This window comes from Momordica charantia (assembly GCF_013281855.1).
Source record: "Momordica charantia cultivar OHB3-1 chromosome 1 unlocalized genomic scaffold, Mcharantia_2.0 BLBB01000001.1, whole genome shotgun sequence".
Classification (NCBI taxonomy): Eukaryota; Viridiplantae; Streptophyta; class Magnoliopsida; order Cucurbitales; family Cucurbitaceae; genus Momordica; species Momordica charantia.
Window position 1 is genome coordinate 24086020 of NW_028275157.1, and position 12345 is coordinate 24098364.

Sequence of the window (12345 nt, forward strand, 5' to 3'; positions counted from 1 at the left end):
TCCAATTTTTTTAATAACCAAGAACACTATCTATTCAGCTACACTGAAATTAAAGCTGAAACAGTGAAGCCTGAAGGATTTCTTATACATCCATCCAATAAACCCATAAGGAATGAAAATGCTAAAGCATTATGTGAAATAATCATGTATCATATAAAGGAAGCTCAGTACAAAAATGACAAGAATCATGCGCAGTAAACTAACTTCTACTGTCAAATTTTTAGTTTGATTCGGTATTTAATAGCCACATAGTTTGAGCAAAATCAACAGCCCCAAATAACAGCAAACAGCCCTTTGAGGGTTGAAGACCGTCGATTAACACTAGCAAACATCGTTCATCTGTTTCTCAAGAAGCAGCAAGGGTCTCTAAGCAATGGATTGAACTGCTCTATCAAAGTTCTCATCAGCAGCCGAGATGCGTTTAACAAGCAAGTGGTCTGGATGTGAAAGTTTCAATTGGCTGAAAATTTATGGCAAGTATGTTAGCTATCATCCAGGTAAGAAGAAAGATAATAATCCAATTTGTGTGTGCATTCAACTGCTCAAGAGGGTTTTATCAATACAGCTAGTTATTCACCATAATAGCAGTACTATAGAAAATACACATCTTTTTTGCAGGAAAACATTTAATATGAAGTTTTGATCATAGCATACCATTCACTTCTTTATAAACTATTTTCAACCCCCAAAAACAACCACTACAAAATGAAAAGGAAACATAAGCCGACCACCACCCATTACCTGAGAAAACGAGAAGTTGATTTTCCAAGGTGAAGACTGCACACGACTAGATTGGCCAGAGTTTCTGGATCTTTTGCATCCTGAGAACACCAAATAAATTTTTAATCTACAGACTACAATTAGAAATTCGTAGAATATATTTGCATCCTTCATCGTCGTGAAAATTTTCAACATGTCTAAAGTTTGATTATATTGGAATTTCATCGTAGAAAACTAGGTTACAAAAGATCCTCGGTCTAGGTTAAATATTTTTTGGGTTGGTCACTCATTTGTGCCAATTTCATCTCGACACCCTTAGACAAGCAGTTTCAGTTATACAATATAAGTGATTAAATGCAGGGTTATCCAATAACTACCTTGTTCAATGCTTCAAGAAGAAGTGTCTCGGCTTCATCAAAGTTTCCCATATGCATGCAGCATACAGCCCTTCCATTCAGAATCAAGCTTGTCATGGGATACTTTTCAGAGAAATCCTGGAAGATGAGATATGCTTCCTGTATCTTTGAACCACCCTGGTCAAACAAAAAAGTGCAGAATAATAAGGCTACATACATCCAAAAGGTCTCATGTTCTGTCCTTCAGAATAAGTTAAAAATAAGCTACAAACCACTGCCAGATTTAACCAAGCATTTGCAAGTTGTGTTAATGTGTGGTCCTCATCAGTCTGTTGCATAACTCTCAGTTGTCTCTCTGCATAATCTGACCTATGCATCTTAAGAAATATTTGAACATTCAGAGCATGCCTGCAAGGAAGATACCAAATCAAATATGCACTTCGAGTCTCACAAATGTCTACTCTAAATTACCTAATTGCATCTACATTAGGCACATAGGATGAAAAAATATGCAGTAAGAAAAAAGAAAAGAGTTAAATGACAAATTTAATCTTTGAAACTTAATGGTGGTCCCTAAACTTTAAAGTTTCAACTATGTTCCTGAACTTTCAATTTTGATTCTAATAAATGCATGTAGTTGACATCTCACATGCCAAGCTGATTGGATTAGCAAATAATGATTTCACACAACATGGCACAAATGAGTAGGTCATCTAGTTAAATAAGGGCATACAAACCAAAGAATGCCAGGAAAGAGAAAACTATTGGGAAATGAAATTCCAGCTGAAAATAAAAATATTTTTCTTTAGATATTGCATCGTAATGTAGCTCCAGCAGCAATGGTTCAGATCTTTTTAATGAAAAGCAAAACTTTCGTTAATGGGCAAAATAGAAAGAAGATATATATGGCTAGATTACTTACAATCTTAAGCATAATTATTGCATATGCACACTTTTCAAGCAATCAATCTCTTCTTGGCAAGACAAGAGAAGGTTTCACCTTTCTAGCGCAATCACATTATCACAAATACCAATGACCAATCTCCCAATAGCCAAAGGTCAAAGTCAAAGAAAATCATAAACCTTGGAAGGCACCCCTGGTTCAAATGTTTGCTTCAAAGGGTTGTGTGTAACTGTTAACATTGGTTCACAAGATATGAAACGATACTGTTTCCCTCCCAAACAAAATCAACAATCAGAAAGAAAGCAAGATAAAGATTATGGAACAGTGACTAAATGGAAGAGAGAGTAAAATGTATGACACTGGTCTACCATCATGGGATTGTAGTTGCAAAATGAGCTGAAGTAGAATTACCAATTCTGTTGAGTGGCGAAGATTTAGATGAGAGATAATAGGGTTTTCATAAAAACAATTGTATTTGGAAATTTTAATCTATGAACAGATACAATACAACAGGATCAAAACCAACCTCGAAGCGGGCAGATAACAACAGAAACTATGCAGATGAAAAAAGTTAATACTTATAAACGGTGGTAAAGCGTTCAAATTAAGCCTTACAATTCCATGGTCCCTCCAGCATTTGTGTGTTTCAGGGCCTCATTATAATCTTGCTCGTGCATGAATATGATTCCAGCAATAAGCCTCAAAGTAGGATTGTTTCCAATAGCTGAATCTGATAACCATTCATGTAGACTTGCAATGGTAGATTCCTACAATATTCAAGAAATTCATCAGTAAAGAAACTTCGATTACCCTGCTCTCATGAATAAGAAAACCATCTCCATTCATTTCTGAACGTCATTTATCGTCCAATACTAGGTGAATACCCGAAATCGTTTAAGTTAGTATGAACTGCTAAACATATTTACACGTTAAGTTACTTTTACTATCCATCCCATTATGCACAGATTTCTATAGTGAAGTACTAAAAACTAAAATTCTATCCATTCATTACCGAAATTATGTTTGGTTCCTCTTCCTCCACACCCACCTCAAAAAAAGGCAGCAAACATCATTAGCCAATCAAATGGAGCTACCAAGGATGAATTCTCAGTAAACGCTTCTTGAGATTTTTAGTACTTCATTCCAGATCAATGTCAAATATAGTGTAAATTCATAAAACGAAGTAACAAATCTAGTTAAAATTTTATGAATTCCAGAGAGAATTTATATCCAAACGAACATAATCGGCTAAAAAGGTTTTAGATCCACGAAAGAAACCTTGTTGTTGGGATCAGAGAGATAAAGAGCGAGCAATTTGACGGCTTGGAGAGGCGTCGCGGCGGATGAGTCGATCTCGTTGATCGCTAGCTGTGAAGTACGCAGAGAGTATCAGATCAAAATTGAAATCAAGCATCAACATAATTTTTTAACCACGCAAACATGAAGGCACAGACCTGGTAGCTGCCAAGGGCAATGTAAGAGCGGAAAACAATGGAATCCCTCTCGACTGCGTCATCGGGGGATAGATTGGGGAGATCACTGTTGTTAATTGCCGCCTGATACGCTCCCAGATAGAAATTATTTCTGAGATTGAACAAGTGATCTGGTGCTGCCATGCTTCACTCTTGCTTCGTCCAAGCTCCTTCTTCTAGATCTGAATCTTGCGGACTCCACAGACGCACACAGAAGACGAACGAAGCAATTGAACGCTTACCCAAATTTTGGGCTTCCGGGTTGATCCAAATATGTATTTTTTTTAATAAATAAATTTGCAAAAAAAATAAATAAAAAAAGAAAAAAAAAATCGTCTCTAACCGCTTTGATCTCCAGTTTTTATTGTAATTTTTTTATTGGGGAAAATCAATTTATACCCTACTGTTTTGTATGTCGAACAAATTAAAATCACAAACTAATCGTATCAACTAAAATCTTAAATTTTCCATCAATTTACTCTCCCTAACACATAATTATACTTCAAAATTCTTAATGCATAATTTTTAAGTAGATTTGTATTAACGAAATATTGTACCAAAGAAAAAGTGACATATTGTAAGAGAGAAGGAATATTTAATTGACTGAGTTGATTTTAATTTTAAAATTTCCATTTTATTAAATTGAAAGACATCCTATCTAAAATTTATTCGAAAGTGTTCAAACTTTACTGAAATCAACAAATAGAAAACAAAATGCTTCTAAAAAAAAAATACAATACATTATACAACCACAAAACCAACCTTCACACAAATATTAGATTAGAATTAAAAATATATATAAGTTAAATTATTTGTCAAAAAAAAAAGAATTGTCAAAGCGAGCATAATTCAACGATTGACATATATCTACAACACTAAAGAGTGTGAGTTCGATCCCACCCCACATGTTATATTAAAAAAAAGATTTTTAATTTTTAATTTAATTTTTGAGGCAAGGGACAAGAGAAATAATACCATAATTATTGTAAAATGAGTTTTTGTTTTTATATTGTAGAATGAGTTTAACTACCTCAGTTAGTGTGCTCCTTTATAATTATTTAAATAATACAAAATTGCATGGCATGTTTATATAATTATGTATATTTCATCTCTATAATTCAATCAACTTATGCTCTCCAAATATACACGTGTTAGGTAAAATAGATTAAAATAAACTTTATGAATGAATATTTTTCATAGACGGAGACAGTAAAAGGAAAATTATGAAAGGTAAAAATTGGAGTATAAGTGGATTTGGACCGGGAATGGTGGGCCGAGCGGAGGAGGCGCTCGGCCCTTGTAAAGAGCAAATTTGAAAGAAAAATATTAGGCTCCAATTTCTAAAACCCTAATTTAGCTTCTTCTCCCCCACTCCCTACTCCCGCTCTCTCTTCTTCTTGCTTTGCTGGGGTTCTTACTGAAAGAAACCCTAGGTCGCATCTCAGGAGAGGGATTTCCAATTCTTCCACAATGTCGATGTCAAAGAGTTCAAAGATGCTCCAGTATATTAATTACCGGATGAGGGTCACCATCCAGGACGGTCGCCAATTGGTTGGCAAGTTCATGGCCTTCGACCGCCACATGAACCTTGTGCTCGGCGACTGTGAAGAGTTTCGTAAGCTTCCCCCGGGTAAGGGTAAGAAGACTAATGAGGAGCGTGACGAGCGTCGTACCCTTGGTCTCGTTCTTCTACGCGGCGAAGAGGTCATTTCCATGACAGTTGAGGGTCCACCGCCTGCTGAAGAGTCCCGTGCTAAGGCCGTTAATGCTGCAGCCATGGCTGGCCCTGGTATAGGCCGCGCCGCTGGCAGGGGGATCCCGACTGCTCCTCTGGTTCAGGCTCAGCCTGGTCTTGCTGGCCCAGTTCGTGGAGTTGGCGGACCCGCTCCGGGGATGATGCAGCCTCAAATCTCTCGCCCGCCTGTACCGCAGCTGTCCGCGCCGCCGATGACATACCCGGCTGCCCCTGTTATCCGTCCACCTGGTCAGATGCCGATGTTTCCAGGGCAGGCTCCGCCTCCTGTAGGGAGAGGAATGCCTCCGCCGGGGCCTCCACAATTCTCAGCAGCGAGACCAGGGGGAGCCCCGCCACAGCCATTCCCAGTTCCCCCCCAGTTTGCACAGAGACCCATGGGGCCACCACCAACCGGGCAGGTCATGAGGGGACCGCCACCACCTCCCAGGCCTGGAATGCCTGCTCCACCACCTCGACCTGGGATGCCTCCTCCGCCCGGTGGCGCAGTTCCTGTGTTCGGACCACCTCGTCCTGGCATGCCGCCTCCGCCCAACCCACAGAATCAGCAGCAAAATCAACAGCAATAGTGTGGGTACGCCCCTTTATCTTCGAAAATCAGTAGCATTACTCCCTTCGTGTCCTTGAAATATCAAACAAATTTGTTTACCGAGGCTAGAATTTCAATTCTTCATTTTAGCTGTCGCAACAAAACGTGCGATCATAGAAGTCCAGTATATACCGATCTATACTGTCTCTGCTCAATGGCCAATTTATTATGCATCAGATCAAAATTTAGGAGCACTCGGGTTCTATTCAAATATATTTCCTGGATTCTCGAATTAGAAATTAAATTAGTGTATGGTTGCTTAGGAGTTAGGACTGCCTCTGAAGGTTGTCACTTTAAGCCGTTCAACTACCACTTTCGTGTAGGCGGGCTCTATTTTCGACAAGAATTTTATTCTAACTTATCTCCGGATTTAGTTTCCTTGGCAAGGCTAAGGTTATCTGGATTAAAATCTTGGGTCTACTTTAGGGTTATTTTGCTTGAGAGAAGTTGTAAAATCTTCTAAGTCTAGGAACAGGGCTGAGGTGAGAAACTTGTGTTTTCCTTAGTGTCTCAATGGCGTTCATTGTCTAAATGTATGTTTTTTAACGTAGGATTCAACTTTAGAACTTTTATTTATCTCTTGAAAAGAACAGATGTCTTCTCATTCCCTGCCCTTGTATGTTTTTTTATGACATATGTTCATACTCTTGGGAATCAATCTAGGTTGTTCGATTCTAGATTGAGAACCCAATGAGACGCAACATTAATCTATCTCAATTGTTTATCTTGGATTGGACCTTACGGAACCGCTTCATTCTGTTATGGTAGCAAATAATTATTCATGGAAATGGGTGAAACTTCCTGCCAAGGGACTGATATCTTTCTGACATATTTTATTACTCTTGGTAATCTGTCTAGGATGTTCAATTCTAGAACCAGCTCTTGAGAACCCAACGAGACCCATCAATATTCTATCTCTATTGTATGTTTTGGATCTTACAGAACCGATTTACTGTGCATAGTAGCAATAGTTATTCATGGAAGCGGATTAAATTTCTGCCAAGGCACTAATATCTTTTTGATGAGCCGGCACTGAGAATACCGTTCTGGGCAGAAATAAGATGAATTTGCTTTCAGTTGATAGTTGCTCATGGTGAATCAGTTAAACTATTACAAATATACTGTACTGTACATGATAATTGCTGAAGGAGTGTAACAGTTTGCATAAATGGTTTTAAGAATCAAACCAAATGTGCAAGAAGCTGACATAACCAACTTGGTTTGGTCCCTTTTTTGCTTTTGCTTTACACCCCTAAATGCTATAAGACCACATGACAAAATTTGGAAGTATCACTGACAAAGAACCTAGAAACAAGGTATATTAGAATTGGAGGAAACACCAAGTTGGAAAGATGTAGTAGGTTGGAAAGAAAGTTACAGGATATTTTCTGCCCTGCGTACTTCTTTTGTCCTTCTCTTGTTATTTTGTGCGTAGGAATTAGGAAACTTTTGCTTTAATGGTTCCTATGCAATTTTATAGTACCTCACAGTAGGTTTTTTCTTCACTGCTTTGTGCTCAGGATACCATAGCTTTTCTGATTCTATTATAAGTAATGGTATTTTGATAATGCCCTAAGTGAGCCTGTAAGAAAAATTAACATTGTTGGGGCTTTTGTCTTCCAAATTGCCTGGACAGGTCCTTCAATTAGAACCAAACACTTTTTGTTAATATGAAAGAAAAGAACACAGATTTATTGAATGAAGTACCTGCATTAGGATTTAGTGATTTGACTAAATATTACTATCAATAAATGGTGTGTCTTAATGGTCTCTTGAGATGGCAAAAAAACCCACAGGACCCGATCCCCACGGGTACCCAACCCGATCGGGTTGGGAATCCCCGGTTTGAATGGGGACGGAGTCAAACCAGGGATCTTAGTCGGGGTCCCCGGCGGGGACGAGGAAGGTCTCCCCACCCCACCCCGTCTAATATTTTATTAGTTTTTATATATAATAATATTAATATATTAATTTTAATAAATACTTTTTAATTTTTTTGAAAAAAAGTCCAAGCTCAATGCTCAATTAGCCATTTCTTCCTTTACTTTTAACACCCATTAAAATAAAAAAAATAAAAAATAAATATATTTATCGGAGACGAAACCCATCCTCGATCGGGGAATCCCTGCCCCGTCCCCGCTCCCAAAATTTCGGTAAGGGGTGGGGATGGGGGAAAAATCCCCAACGGGGCGGGGATGGCGTCCCTGGGTCTCCTTGCCAAGTTGCAATAATAAAATAGCCTTTCCAAATAGAAATTTGTTATGCTATTGTTAATTTGTTTTGTATTGCATGAATATTTCCTCCAAGAGGATGTTCATTTTCCAATTTCATAGTTCGTAGACTGCGTAGTCCTTGTTATTGATGATTGTTAAATGACTTCCTCAATTTAAATCTGACATTAACTCAGAAATTCATTGTGATCTTAAAAATTGCGACCATATTGTGGCGCTCTGTGGTTTCTATTGATAGATAGGATGGAAGATGCACTAACCATCGTTTATTCCTTTCTTGATGCCTTGATGGCACTTTGAAGTGTATATTTTATTTTACCACTTAGGAGCGAACTGGTCTGCTTTATGCCCAGATTGTTTGTTCTCCACTTTCTCTATCTCTAATAACAACTCTGTTGGTAAAATATGCCCCTTGCTCACAAGATCTGAATGCTTGATAGGTATGGTGAGGTGGTATAGGCTGTTACCAACTTACCATATGAGTCGTTACCACCTGATTCTTCAAACCAAGACAATATTCTGCAGGATTTTGGGGAACTTTTGGTCATCTTATGTTCTTGATTTTAACATTTTACAAATTTACAACTGTTAAAGAATTCTAAATTTTGTCCAATATTGCAAGATTATCTTTATCACGCAATTTTATATTTTGTTGCCCTCAACATTTCTCAATAATTTTATCATTATTTGTTGCAGACATATTACGTGTGATGCTCTGTGATGGCCTTCAGTGGATATTATCTTGTGTTTGCTTCAACCCGAGTCTCACTTGCCAGGGGCTAAAGCTTGGCTCATCTCCCTGGGTGGAATCTCTCTTCAAATTTGTGTTGATGCTGTTGTAGGATTCGAGAATGTACTGTTATTAGCAAATTGTGGTCCTCATTTTGCAATTTAACCATTAGATATACTTCGAGAGCAGGATTTTAATGTGAATTGCCAATTCCTGATCGCCATGTCTTTAGGTAGATTCACTTGCCCCCTTCACTTTTTAATCTGTGTTAGGCATTATATAGGTCTTTCAATTACTTACGGACCTAAAGTCTGAATACTACGAACTGAAGGTTCTATATTTTGGGACCTCTCTTTTGTTAAAAGGAGAATATCTATATATTTTTGTGCGTTCATGCGAGTTGCATATCATTTTTTTTTTTTGGTGGTGAAAACATTGTATTGAAGATTAAAAGATCTAGGGGAGGAAGAGGCAACTTCTCAAGCCAAAACTTTCCATTTAGCATGAATGTCAAGTAAAGTATGGTTATCTCAGAAAATGTGCAAATTAACTCCAACATGTTGGAGGAATGAGAGCCATATCTTCAAAGATTCATCAACTCTCCTCAAGTCCAAACTATCTAAATAATAATGGTGGTTCTCTATCCCAAAATTTCTTCCTTTGTTTTGTCAGGGACCCAACTGCCAATAATTGTTTGAACCACACAACGCTCCACCTTTTGGGGGGCATCTACCAACTAAGATCTGTAGTTTCACAAAAGAAGGCCAAAGTTTCATAGATATAGATTGATTCACTGCTATGTCACTATACCACCAAGGTGGAGATATCAACAGGCCAGGATTCTTCTTATTGACAATGATGGTATGCTTTGTATGTATCCAAATCTATTGAAATTTTCAAATGAATCTGAATAATTCTTGGGTGAAAAATATTTTAGGTGTCATAAATATTGAAAATGGAGCAGCTGGGAGAGGGTTTTTGTTTAATGTGAAGGTTAGGCCACCATTATTTTAACTGCAATACATGTTTGTTGATTACTAACTTTAACACATGGAGAAGGGGAATCAAAATGTTGCAAGAAAGATGTTTTCTATGGTCTTCATTTCTCAGATGGCGTGAGTGTTTGCATGTTTCTCTTTGTTGAGACATTATAATTTGTTTGTTCCTTTTAGATTTTTGGCTGAAATTTTATGATGGGTTTCTAAAAAAAACATAATTAAAAGAAAAATGATTGATCAAAAGCATCCTTTCATTAGTAGGCATTGTATGTATTTAGAGAGATGTGATAAAGTACATACTTGTATTTGCAAAATGATTGGAAGTATAATGTTATTTCAGAGTTATATTTACCATTTTTACTACCAAATCTCTTCAATCATGTTAGAATTTGAGAAAACAAAATGTTAGTACTTTCTTTCTAAGCTTGTGAAAAAGATGCATATTTCATATAGCAAGTTGTGGGAGACAGGATCTTTTTGTCATTTTTCAAGGTGGGTTTTTTGCTATATATTTACAAAAATGTAGGTAAAAATTTCCTGAATTTTGATATCTTATAATGTCACAAATTCCAAATCTTATTATGATGTGAAGAAAAGACTCAGCTTTAATACTTTTCTTTGCTACACATGGGGGAAGGTTATTAATGAAAATCAAAGAGGAAGTGATGTAAATGATTGTGGAATCAGGTTTCTGTAGAGAAAGTCAAGACTACTTGAAAAATATCCCTCAAATTGCAATGTAGCTTTTATGTTCTTTAGAAATGGTCAGCTACTCATATGATGGGCTTTGGATGGGCCTACCACTTTGACAAATTTTAAACAGTTCTTTGAAGAACAATCATACAATTGATTTTAGAATCCCATGCCTGATAGAGTTGAGATTGTATATTTACCTTTGCCTTTTCCCCTTCCCAACTAACTCATATATCAAACCCTATTACCTTTATCCCAGGTCAATTCTATATGGTACAAATTTTTAATTTTACACCTTCATGTGGATAAAATCACGTAAATCAATCATAGACCACAACATAGCAAGATAGAAGGAGTAAACTGAATTTGATTAAATATGCATGTTCTTCCTTAAATGGCAAGATGGAATGAGTACACTAGGGTGACCGGAAAGATGCCCCTCCTTGAATTAAATTGGGTGAGCATATTAGATCATAACACAATAAGTTTTCTTCTTCAAAGAGCAAGGAAGAATCCACGAAATTTTGTTAGGTAGGTTTGTAGCTCATCTAAGTACAAAATCCTCTCGTGCCTAGATATTCTCATGAATAGATGGAAGAATCTTATGCATAGTTACTCTTAAATTAAAATCCATTTTAAGAAATTTAGCTATTTTTATCAAACGACACTTGAGAAACAGCTCTATATGGATAACACATACTTCATTAAACTAAAATAAATGAACAGCATGCTCTCAACATAATAAAATAATATATCTATTGACTACATAAATGAATATTAATGAAAGAAGTATGTACGGTAGGAGTACTAAAATAGTTTGTCATCAATAGTCGAACAAATTCTTTACCAATTTGGAGAAAGTATCTCACGAGTCAACAATAGTCAAAATTGGGTATCCTTAATTATTCAAGAACCAAAAGAATGCTTAAGTATTTACGACGGGTAGCATGTTTAAATAGGACAAAGTAGATGAGGTTTAGCCAAATACGTCATCTTTGTGATCATATTCCCTTTAACTAATAATACGGTGCTAAGATTATATAATTTTTGCCACAAAGTCCAATATTATACACTAATCAAATATTAATTAACAGTGATTCTCAAATTGAAATTGCAATCATATATCTGTTAAAAGTCCAAAAGACAATGAATTAAATAAAAGATGGTCTTCAATTTTATTCAGACAATAAGGAAAAGAAACAGTGGGTTTTCACAAAAGTAATCTATGATATTCTTCATTCTCTCTAATTGCAAATTAACTATAATAAAACAAAATTAAGTAAAAAAGGGAAACTTGAGATGGAGGGGAATATAATATATATATAAAGACCAATATAATCAAATATTAATTAACAGTGATTCTCAAATTGAAATTGCAATCATATATCTGTTAAAAGTCCAAAAGACAATGAATTAAATAAAAGATGGTCTTCAATTTTATTCAGACAATAAGGAAAAGAAACAGTGGGTTTTCACAAAAGTAATCTATGATATTCTTCATTCTCTCTAATTGCAAATTAACTATAATAAAACAAAATTAAGTAAAAAAGGGAAACTTGAGATGGAGGGGAATATAATATATATATAAAGACCATATCCACTGAATTCGCACTTTTGGCACGTGCGAGCGCCCAAAGACACCACCGACCCACAATACACACACCCACAACTCTCTCTCTCTAGAAATTTCTCTCTCTCTCTCTCTCTCTCTCTCTCTCTCACGGGTGAGCTTAAAAAATCCGAACGTTGGGAGCAAATGGACAGAAAAAGAAAGAAAAGAAAAGGGCTAAAATTTATGGGTTAGGGGTGAGAGGACCTATCATTTTCTCACACGTACCCCTCTTTTGCATCGCACAACGTCTTTGTTCCCTCTGTACTTCCATGGAATTTCATAGTATA

General features: G+C 36.6%; 2 protein-coding genes across 3 annotated transcripts; one reads left to right on the forward strand and one right to left on the reverse strand.

The window, feature by feature from the left end:
• Positions 1 to 129: 129 nt before the first annotated feature.
• On the reverse strand, positions 130 to 3717 carry LOC111015783 (coatomer subunit epsilon-2). The gene is made up of 7 exons (XM_022290937.2): positions 3435 to 3717; positions 3259 to 3348; positions 2596 to 2747; positions 1349 to 1484; positions 1098 to 1253; positions 742 to 821; positions 130 to 460 (listed from the first exon to the last, which is right to left on the reverse strand). The coding sequence occupies exons 1-7, from the start codon at positions 3594 to 3596 to the stop codon at positions 367 to 369; spliced, it is 870 nt and encodes a 289-aa protein (XP_022146629.1). The 5' UTR covers positions 3597 to 3717; the 3' UTR covers positions 130 to 366.
• A 1057-nt stretch (positions 3718 to 4774) lies between these two features.
• On the forward strand, positions 4775 to 9147 carry LOC111015697 (uncharacterized). Of its 2 annotated transcripts, none has more exons than XM_088126737.1 (2): positions 4775 to 5775; positions 8722 to 9147. In XM_088126737.1, exon 1 carries the CDS (start codon positions 4923 to 4925, stop codon positions 5772 to 5774), a length of 852 nt encoding a protein of 283 aa, XP_087982863.1. In that variant the 5' UTR covers positions 4775 to 4922; the 3' UTR covers position 5775; positions 8722 to 9147. The 2 variants fall into 2 exon arrangements, with proteins under 2 accessions (XP_087982863.1, XP_087982861.1); XM_088126735.1 differs by having other exon boundaries at positions 4776 to 5779.
• The last annotated feature ends 3198 nt before the right edge of the window (positions 9148 to 12345 follow it).